Below are 17719 nucleotides of genomic sequence, written 5' to 3' on the forward strand. Positions count from 1 at the left end.
AAATAGATAATGCAACTATAAGAAAGAGGGGAAGATACGGTAATCATGTACACCTGCAGCCCCTGGCAGTGAGAGGTAAGTACACCTGCAGCCCCTGGCAGTGAGAGGTAAGTACACCTGCAGCCCCTGGCAGTGAGAGGTAAGTACACCTGCAGCCCCTGGCAGTGAGAGGTAAGTACACCTGCAGCCCCTGACAGTGAGAGGTAAGTACACCTGCAGCCCCTGACAGTGAGAGGTGAGTACACCTGCAGCCCCTGACAGTGAGAGGTGAGTACACCTGCAGCCCCTGACAGTGAGAGGTAAGTACACCTGCAGCCCCTGACAGTGAGAGGTGAGTACACCTGCAGCCCCTGACAGTGAGAGGTGAGTACACCTGCAGCACCTGGCAGTGAGAGGTAAGTACACCTGCAGCCCCTGGCAGTGAGAGGTAAGTACACCTGCAGCCCCTGGCAGTGAGAGGTAAGTACACCTGCAGCCCCTGACAGGGAGAGGTATGAGGAAGGTAATGTGATGTCTCACCTGCAGCCAGAGCCCCCAGTATGAGGCTGTACAGTACAATTCCTTTCATCAGAGCCCCCATGTCTCAGCAGCGTGCAGCGTTACCAGCAGATCCCCGGAGTGTGAGTGAGAGTTGCTGTCTGTGGGCTGATACTCTGTCCCCAGGGCACGCCTGTAACATGAGCCTCTCCAGGAGGACACAATGCTCTGCTGCTGGGCCTCTCTCTTTATTGATTATTGCCATCACCTGTGGGGAAACACCTTTCTTATCCATTCACCTCTGCAAAACAGGTGCCGGCAATCATACATTGAGCCTGATATATCAATAGTTATTTGCATTAAAAAAGAGATAAATTTCACTTTTCGCATTTTTTAAGTATCGTCTGAATGTATGTAAGTTTTTATATTTTATTTATCGGGGTATTTTATCGCTAATTTATTCTCTAACGTCTATTGAAAATTAATGGGAACTTTATGTATCACAGGATTATCGTGAAAATAGACTAATACCCCTTTCACATCGCACTAAAAACCCGGTATCGACACGGAATATTGCCGTGTCGAAACGGGTCAGTGTGCGATGTGAAAGGTCCTTTTCAGAATTAGCGGGTCGCCTGACCCGGTAATTCAACCCAGTAAAAAAGAAGGGTTATTACCGGTTGATTACAGGGTCAGGCGCAGTGTGAATGGTAGCCGTTCCAATGCGACACGGCTCCCATTCACAGCATAGGCAGAGGCGGCGCAGGAGATGAGCTCATCTCCCGGCGCCGCCTCCACCCCCGCCCCAGCTGCTGCTGCTGCGCCCTCCACTGCTATGGCAACCGACCCGGTATATTGCTGGGTCGGAAAGCCAGCAACGGAGTGCAAATGCCGGATCCCACCCGGTAAGTACACGTTTCTCTTACCGGGTAGGATCCGGCATTTGCGATCTGAATGCAGCATAACTTTTCATAGCTTTTTTTTCAAGCTTTTGCTGGTGAGTTTAGCAATAGGCCATGATTGTTCTTGTAGTTCCACCTCTAAATGTACTTTTTTTACAAAAAGAATATGATAAAATATCTCCATAGAAACATTCTCTCATATATATATCTATATATATATATATATCTATATATATATATCTATATATATATATATATATATATATATATATAAAAGGACAAAAGCAGTGGCACTCCAAGGTTTAGTAAAAATATAAACAATTCCTGTATTGAAAAATCGTCACATCTGCCCAATGTTTGGGGGCCCATACACGCCTTGATAAAGGGGCTACGGGCCCCACAACGTTGGCCAGATGTGACGATTTTTCAATACAGGAATTGTTTATATTTTTACTAAACCCTGGAGTGCCACTGCTTTTGTCCTTCTATCCATTACCATTTGCCGCGGAGGGCACCTAGGTCTTTGGCTTGTCTGCAAAGAGTGCCGGGCCTCTTGCTCCGCCCACCCCTGCTGCTATGGTAACCGACCTGGCAAATTGCCGGGATGGTATGCCTGCTGTAAAGGTGCATACACACGGAGCGATATAACTGAGCGATTTTGACTATATAGTCAAAATCGCTCAGAAAGTTAGTGCAGATCGCTCCGTGTGTATACAGGCAGCGATAGCGATGCGCGTCCCCGCTAAGTCGCTATCGCTGGGAAAAATAGTCAGTGCCGGCAAGTCAATTTTGGCTATGTAGCTGGTAAAGTTAGTTAAAATCGCTAGAGGCCAGTGATTTTTCCCAGCGATAGCGATGTTGCAGGCAGCGGTGGTGCGGGCGGCGACGGGTTGTGGCGGCGGTGCGGGCGGCGGCGGCGGTGTGGGCGGCGGCGGGTTGCGGCGGCGGTGCGGGCGGCGGCGGGTGGCGGTGTGGGCGGCGGCGGTGCGGGTGGCGGTGTGGGCGGCGGCGGGTTGCGGCAGCGGTGCGGGCGGCGGAAATTTACCTTTCTCTTGCAGAGTTTGGCAGCGGAGCGGTACCAGTTTCAAAAATGGCGCCTCAGCGTCATTTTTGAAATTCAAGATGGCCGCCGCGAGCCAATCACGGCTCGCCGCGTCATCGCCCCGCCCCCTCCCGCTGACTTATATAAGTCAGCGCGAGGCAGCGGCTTTCAGTCCGACGGCGGAGGAGGAGCGGAGAAGAGCTCCTGAAGACGCCGTGGAAGTCCTGGATGGGCGGCGGCTATGCAAAAGAGCTTAGCAGCCGCCGCCCACCAGGTGAAGACGCCGGAGCAAGACCCCAGAAGCCCTGGGGAGGTGGCGCCCCCCCAGGTGAAGACGCCGGAAGCCCTGGGAAGGCGGCGGCCATGCAAAAGAGCTTAAAGGCCGCCGCCCCCAGGTGAAGACCCAGTTTAATAAAGGATTTTTAAAAGAATGTGTTTGGTTTTGTTTTTTATATTTTCTTTACAGGTGGACTACAGGTGCCAGCGGGCCCTTTATGTCCGGGCATGCTGGCACTTGTGGTTCTCCAAGTGCCAGCATGCTGGGGCAGGCTTGCTGGGACCTATAGGCCTCCTGTAAAGAACAATATTACTATTGAAAGGCTATCAGCCTCCCATCCACCGGCCCACGGATGGGGGGGACAGCCTCGGGCTTCACCCCTGGCCCTTGGGTGGCTGGAGGGGGGGATCCCTTGATTTAAGGGGTCCTCACTCCAGTGTACCCCGGCCAGGGGTGACTAGTTGGGGGGGTAATGGCACGACCGCAGGGACCAATATAAAAGTGTCCCCCGGCTGTGGCATTATCTCCCTGGCTAGTGGAGCCCGGTGCTGGTTTGGGAAATACGGGGGACCGCTATGTCTTTTGTCCCCCGTATTTTTTAAACCAGGACCGGACGCAGAGCCCGGTGCTGGTTGTCTAAATATGGGGGAACCCTACTCATTTTTTCCTCTGTATTTTAACAACCAGGACTGGCTCAAAGAGCCCGAGGCTGGTTTTACATAGGAGGGGGGACCCCACGCAAATTTTTTTTTTTAACTTTTAGCTATTTAAATACCAGCCACCCTGTAAATTCATCCTATATATGACACTCATCCCCTTATTTAAATGGGATAGTCAAAATCTCCCATAGCCAAAATCTCTTGCATAGTTAGACAAAATCTCTGGTAAAGTTAGTCAAAATCTCTCATAGCCAAAATCTCTCCGTGTGTATGCACCTTAAGGGCTGTTTCACACACTCCGGTTTTCCCCGGATGGCAAAAAGCCGGTGACACTTTGTCCGGCTTTTTGCCATCCGGGAGAGTCTTTCACACACAACGGTTTGGTGCCGTGTTTAAGGCTGTGCGCATGCGCAGCAGCAGCACGGCACAAAAAACCCGTTGCATGTGAAAGCGCCCATTCACACACGTAACTCACTGCCTGTAAGGACGGCACGGCCCCGGCACGGCAGCCGGACCTTTCAGTGGATATTTCCGGCTGCAAGCCGGCAGCCGTGCCGGGGGCCGTGCCGTGTGAATTGATACATTGCTCTGCATGTGTCTCAGCAGCATGGCCACTGCAAAAAGCTGTCCGGTATTTTGCCGGCCGGCGCTGCCCGGAGTGTGTGTAATAGCCCTTAGGGTCCAATGCCGGATCCCACCCAGGATGGACACGTTTCCAATTCCCGGGTGGGATCTGGCATTGGCGGTGTGAAAGGGGTGTAAAGTAGCTACTCTATTCTGCTGTAGGTCAGGTATGTGCTGAACGCCACCATGGAACTCACTACGCATGTCCGGCTCTGAAACAGAGCACGCGCAATTCATTTCATTTTTTAAAAATGCGATAAAACGACTGGAAAGTAGAGCGATAATTATCACATTTTTGGGCTTTTATTCCAATCACATTTCCGATTAAAAAAAAATTATACGGTAAAAAAAGTCACGAAAAACACACGATAAGTGATGAAAAAATGTCCAAACTTATTATATTTTTGATACATAGGCCCAATTAAGAGGAAAGTCCAGAAGCAGAACATTGTGTCCCTGCTGGAGAAGGTCATGTTGGGAGGTATGGACTTGTCACTGGCTGATACACTGTACAGGGTATGTAGATCTAAAGCCTTACTTACGCTGTATCAGGGTATAGAGCAATCCCGCTTTCTGACATCAGACCCAGGAAACTGACGGGTATAGCATGCCGGCAAATTCCTGGGTCTGAGCTCCATGACCCTGATCGGGAGAAGGGTCGTGGACCTGGGAATTGGGTCGTTTGCATTCAGACATACCAAAATCCCGGGTGGATGGGCATTCATGTGCATAAACCTGGGATTTTGATGCATGTGTGAAAGGGGAACAAGTGCAGCTACAGGATCTGTTCTTACAGTCTCTCCTGCTGGCTACATGGCCGGGAGATACTGTACTACACTCAGCCACGGGCAAAAGTAGCAAATTATACTTACCGATAATTTCATTTCTTCAAGATTCTCCATGGCAGCCATTACTCTGGGATTTTATCCCTACTCCTAGGTTTTAGACAGGAAGGTGTTTTTTTTCTATTTTACGCTCCGCCTCCGCTGGGAATATAGGTCCGTCCGCTCCTGGCTTCCCCAGTCTTTTGAGTGTCTCCTTGACGGAGCCTAAGAAAAAACAAAGATAAGTATAATTTGCTACTTTCTTCTACGCTACTCCATGGCAGCCATTACTCTGGGATGTACCAAAGCATCCTAGTAGGGAGGGAAATAAACCACACAGAGCCCAAATGATGCTTAAAGTAATATATATTTTTTTTTAACATCAATAAATTTTATTGGATTATATAGTAAATGCAAAAAGAAAAAAGAGGAGGGGGGGTACAGAGGAAAAAAAAAAAAAACAGGGTGGGGAGGGATGTACACGTCAATGAAATGCAACATACATTTGAGACAGTTAACATATCGCCAAGCAGGTATTCAGGTATCCTAGCCATATTAACAGATGAAAATGTGAAGGGCTAGTTCGATAGGGTTTTACCTTTAGGGAGAAAACAATTGATAACATTATACACATAACCGCCAGTACAGACCAAAGGGATAGTATGGGAGATGGAGCATCAAGAAGTAGAAGGTTCCTCATTCAGACTAAATTGTAAAGGGGATGTCTTCCCTGGGTGTGATATGAGAGCGGAACCTTCCCCCTCCGTGACGTATTCATGCCAATGGAACCATCGCATAATGGGAGAGGAAGCAGAGGAAGAATAAGGCACACATTCAGTTTCCATGATATAGTGGAAATGAACTTTATGAAACACTTTTAGAGTAGGAGGGACTAACGCTTGTTTCCAGACTTGGGCCAAGGTTGCCCTTGCTGCTATACAAATGTGTCCCAATAAGTACCTTTGGGAGGCTGAGACCTCTAGGGGATACATATGTAGGAGAGCTAAAGCTGGGGATGGGCTTAAAGATAGACATAGCACTTTATTTATCAGCGTAAATACTTCTGCCCAGAAAGTATGAAGAAGAGGACATGACCAGAAAATGTGATACAAATGTCCTATTTCTCCGCAATTTCTCCAACATAGTGGTGAGCAGGAGGGCCAAAATGTGTGCAGTCTGTCCGGGGTCAGGTATAACCTATTCAATAATTTAACATGCATTTCTGAATGGTTTAAGCAGCGTGACATGCGAAATGTTAATCGATATAATTGCTCCCATTGTGTCTCTGCTATGGAAATACTTAAGTCCCTCTCCCAGCGCTTCTGAGCATTAGATTTTTGGTATGGGACCAATGAGATGAGTGCATTGTACCAATAAGTTATATCTTTAGTTGATGTAGGCAATACCACGCGGGATAGGATAGACTGAACTAAAGAGCTGGGGGGTGTTTGTACAGTGGGTAGACTCCTAAACCAGTGTCTGATTTGGAAATTGTGGAATAGTTCAGTACTCGGGAGGGAGAATTTATCCTGCAATTGGGCGAATGAAAGGAAGGCAGTTCCATCTAATAAGTCTCCAAGGGAATGAATATTACACGCATTCCACGTAGAGACATGTAAATTGGGAATCAATTTACTCACTGCTTTAAGTGAAAGGGCAGTGTAGGGGGTAGTAATGCCAGGGAGCTTACTCATCAAACTATCCCATATTCGTAAAGAGGAAGCTGTAGAGGGGAGGATGGGCAAGTCATTGGGACGTAGGGCTTTAGGAGTCCACAACAAATCTGCTAAGGGGTATCTTGTGCTACCGTCATCCTCAATGTGGGCCCACAAGGATATGGGGTTGGAGGAGTTCCAAGATTTCAGTTGGGCAAGCACACATGCTTCCTGATACATATTTAGGTCGGGTAATGCGAGACCTCCCCTGTGTCGGGGGAGTATCATTCTAGCATGTGCCAATTTTGGGGGGTGCGATTTCCACAGATATTTTGTCAAGACAATTCTACATTTATCGAGATATGGTTTGGGGAAAGTATAAGGTATAGTGCGAAATAGATACATAAGTTTCGGTAATAGGGACATTTTAAAGGCAGCCAACCGACCCAGCCAGGATATTTCATACAAGAGCCATGAGGATGTCAGGGTCTGGAGAGTGAGTATCAGGGGAGGGAGATTTAAATCGAAAACAGTAGAGGAGGTAGGGGGAATATGAATCCCTAGGTATGTAAGTGAGTTAAGTTTCCAGTTGTATGGATATTGAGATCGTAAAGCAGCCGTGAGTGTATCGGGTAAGTGGACAGGTAAAGCGTCAGTTTTAGTTGTGTTTAGTTTGTAGTATGAGGCCTCACTGAAGCCGTGTAATATCGAATGTAGATGCGGGAGAGAAGAGGAGGGTCGAGATACAAAGAGAAGAACGTCGTCGGCAAAGAGACACAACTTATGGGAAAGTCCCCCATGGGTCAGGCCGGGGAATGCTGCATCCGCTCTGATTTTAGCCGCCAGGGGTTCAATGCCAAGAGCATATATCAAAGGTGAGAGGGGGCAACCTTGGCGAGTTCCATTAGTGATTGGGAAGGCGTCCGATAAGAATCCATTGCTAAATACCCTTGCTGACGGTAGAGTGTACAATGCTAAGATTGACGTCAGAATCTGGGCTGAGAAGCCAAATTTAACTAAAACAGTACGCATGTACAGCCAATTTAATCTGTCGAACGCCTTCTCAGCATCCAACGAAAGTAACAAGAATCCCTCGGTGTCAGAGGCCCTATCAATTAAATTGAAGACCCTGCGGGTATTGTCAGAGGCCTGTCTTCCAGATACGAATCCGACCTGGTCAGGATGAATTAACAGCGGTAAATAAACACTGAGTCGGGATGCTATCATTTTAGCATAGAGCTTAACATCGCTATTAAGTAATGCAATTGGTCTGTAGTTATGGCAGTGAGCAGGGTCTTTCCCAGGTTTGGGTATAGCTACCACCTGGGCCTCCAGCATTTCCTTAGGAAAGGCACCAGTACTGGTTATATCATTAAACAGAGTAGTCAAAATGGGGGAGAGATGGTCTGTAAAGGAAGTATAGAAGTCGTTAATAAACCCATCGGGGCCAGGGGCCTTATCCTTTGGGAGGGATTTAATCGTGGCTTCGACCTCTAATGCAGTCCAAGGGGCGTTTAAGGCATCTAGCTGATCAGGAGTCAAGGTGGGGAGGTTGACCGAAGAAAGGAATGCTTGTATAGAGTCAAGAGTAGGCTGGAATGTGAGGGGGTCAGAGTGTAAATTATACAATTTAGTGTAGTAGTCTGCGAATTGATTAGCGATATCTAGAGGGTTGGCAAGCTTAGAGCCTGCGGGGGAGAGAATAAATGTAATTCTATTGCGAGCTCGTTGGGCCCGAAGTCTGCGAGCGAGCATTTTACCGGGTCTATTGCCTACTAAGTAAAATTTCTGTCGTAATCTGTTCAGGGCTGCCTGGGTCCTAAAAACCAAAAGTTTTTGTAATTGGCTGCAAATGTCAGACAATTCCTTACGCAAAAGCCGGGTGGGTTGCTTTTTATTCTTATCTTCGGCTATTTTAAGTCTCTGTTCCAGGTCTAGTTGGAGTTGTTTCGCTTGCTTTTTAAGCGTAGCTCCAGCCTGGATAGCGGAACCACGGACAACCGCTTTTAACGCACACCAGTAATTTGGTAAAGAAGTGTCTGACGGGGAATTAGTGTCTGTATACAGGGACATGCAATCGGAGATAATTTTTTTGGCCAACGGGTCATGTAGTAGATGGTAGAGATGAGCGCCTGAAATTTTTCGGGTTTTGTGTTTTGGTTTTGGGTTCGGTTCCGCGGCCGTGTTTTGGGTTCGAACGCGTTTTGGCAAAACCTCACCGAATTTTTTTTGTCGGATTCGGGTGTGTTTTGGATTCGGGTGTTTTTTTCAAAAAACACTAAAAAACAGCTTAAATCATAGAATTTGGGGGTCATTTTGATCCCAAAGTATTATTAACCTCAAAAACCATAATTTACACTCATTTTCAGTCTATTCTGAATACCTCACACCTCACAATATTATTTTTAGTCCTAAAATTTGCACCGAGGTCGCTGTGTGAGTAAGATAAGCGACCCTAGTGGCCGACACAAACACCGGGCCCATCTAGGAGTGGCACTGCAGTGTCACGCAGGATGTCCCTTCCAAAAAACCCTCCCCAAACAGCACATGACGCAAAGAAAAAAAGAGGCGCAATGAGGTAGCTGTGTGAGTAAGATTAGCGACCCTAGTGGCCGACACAAACACCGGGCCCATCTAGGAGTGGCACTGCAGTGTCACGCAGGATGGCCCTTCCAAAAAAACCCTCCCCAAACAGCACATGACGCAAAGAAAAAAAGAGGCGCAATGAGGTAGCTGTGTGAGTAAGATTAGCGACCCTAGTGGCCGACACAAACACCGGGCCCATCTAGGAGTGGCACTGCAGTGTCACGCAGGATGTCCCTTCCAAAAAACCCTCCCCAAACAGCACATGACGCAAAGAAAAAAAGAGGCGCAATGAGGTAGCTGTGTGAGTAAGATTAGCGACCCTAGTGGCCGACACAAACACCGGGCCCATCTAGGAGTGGCACTGCAGTGTCACGCAGGATGTCCCTTCCAAAAAACCCTCCCCAAACAGCACATGACGCAAAGAAAAAAAGAGGCGCAATGAGGTAGCTGACTGTGTGAGTAAGATTAGCGACCCTAGTGGCCGACACAAACACCGGGCCCATTTAGGAGTGGCACTGCAGTGTCACGCAGGATGTCCCTTCCAAAAAACCCTCCCCAATCAGCACATGATGCAAAGAAAAAGAAAAGAAAAAAGAGGTGCAAGATGGAATTGTCCTTGGGCCCTCCCACCCACCCTTATGTTGTATAAACAAAACAGGACATGCACACTTTAACCAACCCATCATTTCAGTGACAGGGTCTGCCACACGACTGTGACTGATATGACGGGTTGGTTTGGACCCCCCCCAAAAAAGAAGCAATTAATCTCTCCTTGCACAAACTGGCTCTACAGAGGCAAGATGTCCACCTCATCATCACCCTCCGATATATCACCGTGTACATCCCCCTCCTCACAGATTATCAATTCGTCCCCACTGGAATCCACCATCTCAGCTCCCTGTGTACTTTGTGGAGGCAATTGCTGCTGGTCAATGTCTCCGCGGAGGAATTGATTATAATTAATTTTAATGAACATCATCTTCTCCACATTTTCTGGATGTAACCTCGTACGCCGATTGCTGACAAGGTGAGCGGCGGCACTAAACACTCTTTCGGAGTACACACTTGTGGGAGGGCAACTTAGGTAGAATAAAGCCAGTTTGTGCAAGGGCCTCCAAATTGCCTCTTTTTCCTGCCAGTATAAGTACGGACTGTGTGACGTGCCTACTTGGATGCGGTCACTCATATAATCCTCCACCATTCTATCAATGTTGAGAGAATCATATGCAGTGACAGTAGACGACATGTCCGTAATCGTTGTCAGGTCCTTCAGTCCGGACCAGATGTCAGCATCAGCAGTCGCTCCAGACTGCCCTGCATCACCGCCAGCGGGTGGGCTCGGAATTCTGAGCCTTTTCCTCGCACCCCCAGTTGCGGGAGAATGTGAAGGAGGAGATGTTGACAGGTCGCGTTCCGCTTGACTTGACAATTTTGTCACCAGCAGGTCTTTCAACCCCAGCAGACTTGTGTCTGCTGGAAAGAGAGATCCAAGGTAGGCTTTAAATCTAGGATCGAGCACGGTGGCCAAAATGTAGTGCTCTGATTTCAACAGTTTGACCACCCGTGAATCCTTGTTAAGCGAATTAAGGGCTCCATCCACAAGTCCCACATGCCTAGCGGAATCGCTCCGTGTTAGCTCCTCCTTCAATGTCTCCAGCTTCTTCTGCAAAAGCCTGATGAGGGGAATGACCTGACTCAGGCTGGCAGTGTCTGAACTGACTTCACGTGTGGCAAGTTCAAAGGGCATCAGAACCTTGCACAACGTTGAAATCATTCTCCACTGCGCCTGAGACAGGTGCATTCCACCTACTATATCGTGCTCAATTGTATAGGCTTGAATGGCCTTTTGCTGCTCCTCCAACCTCTGAAGCATATAGAGGGTTGAATTCCACCTCGTTACCACTTCTTGCTTCAGATGATGGCAGGGCAGGTTCAGTAGTTTTTGGTGGTGCTCCAGACTTCTGTACGTGGTGCCTGTACGCCGAAAGTGTCCCGCAATTCTTCTGGCCACCGACAGCATCTCTTGCACGCCCCTGTCGTTTTTTAAAAAATTCTGCACCACCAAATTCAAGGTATGTGCAAAACATGGGACGTGCTGGAATTTGCCCATATTTAATGCACACACAATATTGCTGGCGTTGTCCGATGCCACAAATCCACAGGAGAGTCCAATTGGGGTAAGCCATTCCGCGATGATCTTCCTCAGTTGCCGTAAGAGGTTTTCAGCTGTGTGCGTATTCTGGAAACCGGTGATACAAAGCGTAGCCTGCCTAGGAAAGAGTTGGCGTTTGCGAGATGCTGCTACTGGTGCCGCCGCTGCTGTTCTTGCGGCGGGAGTCCATACATCTACCCAGTGGGCTGTCACAGTCATATAGTCCTGACCCTGCCCTGCTCCACTTGTCCACATGTCCGTGGTTAAGTGGACATTGGGTACAGCTGCATTTTTTAGGACACTGGTGACTCTTTTTCTGAGGTCTGTGTACATTTTCGGTATCGCCTGCCTAGAGAAATGGAACCTAGATGGTATTTGGTACCGGGGACACAGTACCTCCAACAAGTCTCTAGTTGGCTCTGCAGTAATGATGGATACCGGAACCACGTTTCTCACCACCCAGGATGTCAAGGCCTCAGTTATCCGCTTTGCAGCAGGATGACTGCTGTGATATTTCATCTTCCTCGCAAAGGACTGTTGGACAGTCAATTGCTTGGTGGAAGTAGTAAAAGTGGTCTTACGACTTCCCCTCTGGGATGACCATCGACTCCCAGCAGCAACAACAGCAGCGCCAGCAGCAGTAGGCGTTACACGCAAGGATGCATCGGAGGAATCCCAGGCAGGAGAGGACTCGTCAGAATTGCCAGTGACATGGCCTGCAGGACTATTGGCATTCCTGGGGAAGGAGGAAATTGACACTGAGGGAGTTGGTGGGGTGGTTTGGTTACAAGAGGAAGGGATTTACTGGTCAGTGGACTGCTTCCGCTGTCGGCCCAAGTTTTTGAACTTGTCACTGACTTATTATGAATGCGCTGCAGGTGACGTATAAGGGAGGATGTTCCGAGGTGGTTAACGTCCTTACCCCTACTTATTACAGCTTGACAAAGGGAACACACGGCTTGACACCTGTTGTCCGCATTTCTGGTGAAATACTTCCACACCGAAGAGCTGATTTTTTTGGTATTTTCACCAGGCATGTCAACGGCCATATTCCTACCACGGACAACAGGTGTCTCCCCGGGTGCCTGACTTAAACAAACCACCTCACCATCAGAATCCTCCTGGTCAATTTCCTCCCCAGCGCCAGCAACACCCATATCCTCCTCATCCTGGTGTACTTCAACACTGACATCTTCAATCTGACTATCAGGAACTGGACTGCGGGTGCTCCTTCCATCACTTGCAGGGGGCGTGCAAATGGTGGAAGGCGCATGCTCTTCACGTCCAGTGTTGGGAAGGTCAGGCATCGCAACCGACACAATTGGAGTCGGACTCTCCTTGTGGATTTGGGATTTCGAAGAACGCACAGTTCTTTGCGGTGCTACTGCTTTTGCCAGCTTTAGTCTTTTCATTTTTCTAGCGAGAGGCTGAGTGCTTCCATCCTCATGTGAAGCTGAACCACTAGCCATGAACATAGGCCAGGGCCTCAGCCGTTCCTTGCCACTCCGTGTGGTAAATGGCATATTGGCAAGTTTACGCTTCTCCTCCGACAATTTTATTTTAGGTTTTGGAGTCCTTTTTTTACTGATATTTGGTGTTTTGGATTTGACATGCTCTGTACTATGACATTGGGCATCGGCCTTGGCAGACGACGTTGCTGGCATTTCATCGTCTCGGCCATGACTAGTGGCAGCAGCTTCAGCACGAGGTGGAAGTGGATCTTGATCTTTCCCTAATTTTGGAACCTCAACATTTTTGTTCTCCATATTTTAATAGGCACAACTAAAAGGCACCTCAGGTAAACAATGGAGATGGATGGATTGGATACTAGTATACAATTATGGACGGGCTGCCGAGTGCCGACACAGAGGTAGCCACAGCCGTGAACTACCGCACTGTACTGTGTCTGCTGCTAATATATAGACTGGTTGATAAAGAGATAGTATACTCGTAACTAGTATGTATGTATAAAGAAAGAAAAAAAAACCACGGTTAGGTGGTATATACAATTATGGACGGGCTGCCGAGTGCCGACACAGAGGTAGCCACAGCCGTGAACTACCGCACTGTACTGTGTCTGCTGCTAATATATAGACTGGTTGATAAAGAGATAGTATACTCGTAACTAGTATGTATGTATAAAGAAAGAAAAAAAAACCACGGTTAGGTGGTATATACAATTATGGACGGGCTGCCGAGTGCCGACACAGAGGTAGCCACAGCCGTGAACTACCGCACTGTACTGTGTCTGCTGCTAATATATAGACTGGTTGATAAAGAGATAGTATACTCGTAACTAGTATGTATGTATAAAGAAAGAAAAAAAAACCACGGTTAGGTGGTATATACAATTATGGACGGGCTGCCGAGTGCCGACACAGAGGTAGCCACAGCCGTGAACTACCGCACTGTACTGTGTCTGCTGCTAATATATAGACTGGTTGATAAAGAGATAGTATACTCGTAACTAGTATGTATGTATAAAGAAAGAAAAAAAAAACCACGGTTAGGTGGTATATACAATTATGGACGGGCTGCCGAGTGCCGACACAGAGGTAGCCACAGCCGTGAACTACCGCACTGTACTGTGTCTGCTGCTAATATATAGACTGGTTGATAAAGAGATAGTATACTCGTAACTAGTATGTATGTATAAAGAAAGAAAAAAAAACCACGGTTAGGTGGTATATACAATTATGGACGGGCTGCCGAGTGCCGACACAGAGGTAGCCACAGCCGTGAACTACCGCACTGTACTGTGTCTGCTGCTAATATAGACTGGTTGATAAAGAGATAGTATACTCGTAACTAGTATGTATGTATAAAGAAAGAAAAAAAAACCACGGTTAGGTGGTATATACAATTATGGACGGGCTGCCGAGTGCCGACACAGAGGTAGCCACAGCCGTGAACTACCGCACTGTACTGTGTCTGCTGCTAATATAGACTGGTTGATAAAGAGATAGTATACTCGTAACTAGTATGACTATAAAGAAAGAAAAAAAAACCACGGTTAGGTGGTATATACAATTATGGACGGGCTGCCGAGTGCCGACACAGAGGTAGCCACAGCCGTGAACTACCGCACTGTACTGTGTCTGCTGCTAATATAGACTGGTTGATAAAGAGATAGTATACTACTAATATTATATATACTGGTGGTCAGGTCACTGGTCACTAGTCACACTGGCAGTGGCACTCCTGCAGCAAAAGTGTGCACTGTTTAATTTTAATATAATATTATGTACTCCTGGCTCCTGCTATAACCTATAACTGGCACTGCAGTGCTCCCCAGTCTCCCCCACAATTATAAGCTGTGTGAGCTGAGCACAGTCAGATATATATATACATTGATGCAGCACACTGGGCTGAGCAGTGCACACAGATATGGTATGTGACTGAGTCACTGTGTGTATCGTTTTTTTCAGGCAGAGAACGGATATATTAAATAAAACAAACAACTGCACTGTCTGGTGGTCACTGTGGTCGTCAGTCACTAAACTCTGCACTCTCTTCTACAGTATCACAGCCTCAGGTCAATCTCTCTCTCTCTCTCTCAACCCTAATCTAAATGGAGAGGACGCCAGCCACGTCCTCTCCCTATCAATCTCAATGCACGTGTGAAAATGGCGGCGACGCGCGGCTCCTTATATAGAATCCGAGTCTCGCGATAGAATCCGAGCCTCGCGAGAATCCGACAGCGTCATGATGACGTTCGGGCGCGCTCGGGTTAACCGAGCAAGGCGGGAAGATCCGAGTCGCTCGGACCCGTGAAAAAAAACATGAAGTTCGGGCGGGTTCGGATTCAGAGAAACCGAACCCGCTCATCTCTAGTAGATGGGGAGATAATCGCCATGATCTGGGGGGGATGGGAGCAGACCTAATGTGCCACTTCCAATATATCGGAGCGTGGTCGGACCAGGTGATAGGAAGGATGTCGACCGTACCAGCATCCTGTAGGGTCCATTTATCGCATAACACAAGGTCAATTCGTGAATATGAACCGGTGAAAAGAACGTGTAGTCTCTACCTGTGGGGTTGCGAATGCGCCAAATGTCATATAAGTCGAACTCCGCTAAGATATTGCGTAGCGCTAATGAGGGGCCAGGGCGGGTTTTAGATGTAGTTGAAGAGGGCTGGGACGATTTATCTAGTTTGGGGTCTAATACTAAGTTAAAGTCTCCTAGGAGGATTAGGGAGCCGACACGGACCTTTTGAATAAGCAAGCATAGCTTCCGAATAAAGGCCACCTGGTTCGAGTTAGGTGCATATAGCAAAACTATAGTGACGTATTTACTGTCTAGAACACCCGTGAGAATCAAGTATCGGCCTGCCTTATCTGCAATTTGGGAGTGGAGAGTAAAAGGAACCTTATCTCTAAACAACAGAGCTACTCCATTTCTTTTAAAGGGGCCGTTAGCGAAATATCCTATAGGGAACCTGTGGTCTTTCAGTACATGGGGATTGTGGGAGGAAAAGTGAGTTTCTTGTAGGGCGACTATATCAGCTTTATACTTATGGAAGGAGGATAAAGCTAGTCTCCGTTTGTTAGGGGAGTTTAAACCCTTCACATTCAATGAAAGAATACCAACCATAATTATTCAGTGGAAATACTATGTAAGTGGCGGCATCCCATCCTGATGGGGGGGGGGCAGGGGGGGGATAGAAAAAACACGGAGAAGGGGCGATAGACTCAAAAACAGGAAGTCAAAGGGAAAGGAAAAGCAAACCGACCCAGTACATCGGGTCTGCATAGCTACTGCAGGGGAAAAATGAAGGCAGTAGATAAACGGGGGGCAGGCGGACTCTACAGTCCACCCAGAGTCAGTGAAAAAAAACAAATAGCTAATGTGTAGGGAGAATAAATATACATCTCCTTCTAGATAAAAGTGGCACATGGGAAATAAACATACATTAAAAAGACAAAAGACGAAGTCCAAAATGGTATGGCCTATCTTACTAGCGGAAATTCCTCCATCTGCTGTTATCAGCGTATACTATAAAGATAGGCCCTTAAACATATAAACAGGTAAGCTGGGGCGTAAACTGAACAACCACTTCTAAGTAGGGGAGTATGCACTATGATGACCAGCAAGGAGAAAATATAACTCGCCCAGAGGGATTCTATAACCATAATTGCAACAATAACAGAAATATAATAAATTCAACATCTCTAACTAAATATAGAAAGGCATGTTAGATCGTTCACTAATTACGTAGTGCGCTCACTCAGTGGACCATTCCGAGCGAGGTGGGGGACGTCTCTCATGAGAGGATGGTAATTTCACAGAGATGTCCCAGTCCTCGAGCAGTTTCACGCCGGCTTCCAGCTCAGATATAATAAACGAAGAACCGTCATAAAAGACGATCAGCTTCACTGGAAAGCCCCACTTATATTGGATATCTTGGGCCCGGAGGGCGGAAGTGATCGGGGCTAGACTGCGTCTCTTAGAAAGGGTGAGTGCAGAAAAGTCCGGGAACAATTGCAATCCTCCTAGGGTATCAGAGTTCTCTGCAGCTCGAGTGGCTTGGAGAATACGTTCTTTAACGGTGAAGAAGTGTACCCGGAGTAACGTATCTCTAGGTAAGGTGTTGGAGAGAAACCGAGGTTTAGGTAGGCGATGAATTCGGTCAATTAGTAGTTCCGCATCGGGTACTCCAGGTAGCAGTTTACGGAACAGAGCCATGGCATATTTCATCAGATCCGAGTTATCAACCGAATCAGGTATTCCACGTATTTTAATATTGTTCCATCTGGAACGATCTTCCAAATCCGCCATTTTATTTTTAAATGTGTCCAACTCGTTTTGTTGTTGGTCATGAGCTGTGATAAGATCGTTATGCGACGTGACTAGCTCTTCCAATTTGCGCTCTAGAGTGTCGGTTCTATCCCCGATGGCTGTCAGCTCAACTTTGACTTCACGTATAGCAGCTGTGAGGTCGTGAGTTAAGTCCGATTTGAAGGCCGTCAAGACCTGACAGAGGCTCTTCACAGTGAGGGGGGCATCAGAATTCGGGTCCACGCCCGACACTGAAAGCGAGCCGGTCAGGTCAGATGAATAGGGGCTTTTCGTGGAAGGGGCCGGCACTCCTCGAGGTGGCGGGGACGCCTGATGTTGTTTCCGGATCGGGAGAGACACCTGAGGAGGCAGTGTGGCTTTTGCTTTTTTAGGTGCCATAACGTGATAGGAGTAAAAATGGAGAAAAAATAAATGATCTAAGAGCAGTGCAGTAGACGGATCCCTCTAGGCTAGTACGTTATAAAGTAGGCAGGGTGCTGGTTTTTAAACGTAGTCTCATGTTAAACGGTAAGACTCTGGGTGGAAGAGGCTCCCATCAGGGGTCACATTGCGACGGGCTGTAGGAGTGTAGAGACGAGGGTCACCTCAAACCCGTTAGTGACGGTAAGAAAGCGCCGGACAGAGCAGTCTCAGATTAGTATGAAAGGGCACGGTTATATGATAAAACGTACCTCTTTAGCGGCAGCCAGGAGTATATTGTATGTCTTCAATAGGGTGAGG

At 47.6% G+C, this 17719-nt stretch overlaps 1 protein-coding gene across 3 annotated transcripts in view; it reads right to left on the minus strand.

Annotated features, from left to right (window-relative positions):
* Nucleotides 1-17719, minus strand: part of LOC134969744 (fatty acyl-CoA hydrolase precursor, medium chain-like) — a 186928-nt gene that overhangs the window by 34776 nt on the left and 134433 nt on the right. The window contains exon 1 of one of the 3 annotated variants that reach the window (XM_063945898.1): nt 520-744. The exons of the other annotated variants lie outside the window; for them this stretch is intronic. Within the exon in view, the coding sequence (XP_063801968.1) occupies nt 520-580 (61 nt within the window). The 5' untranslated portion in view covers nt 581-744. Of the gene's footprint in view, nt 1-519; nt 745-17719 lie in introns of those variants that run through there. 3 annotated transcript variants of the gene reach the window in all.

This window comes from Pseudophryne corroboree, chromosome 11 (assembly GCF_028390025.1).
Source record: "Pseudophryne corroboree isolate aPseCor3 chromosome 11, aPseCor3.hap2, whole genome shotgun sequence".
NCBI classification, from domain to species: domain Eukaryota; kingdom Metazoa; phylum Chordata; class Amphibia; order Anura; family Myobatrachidae; genus Pseudophryne; species Pseudophryne corroboree.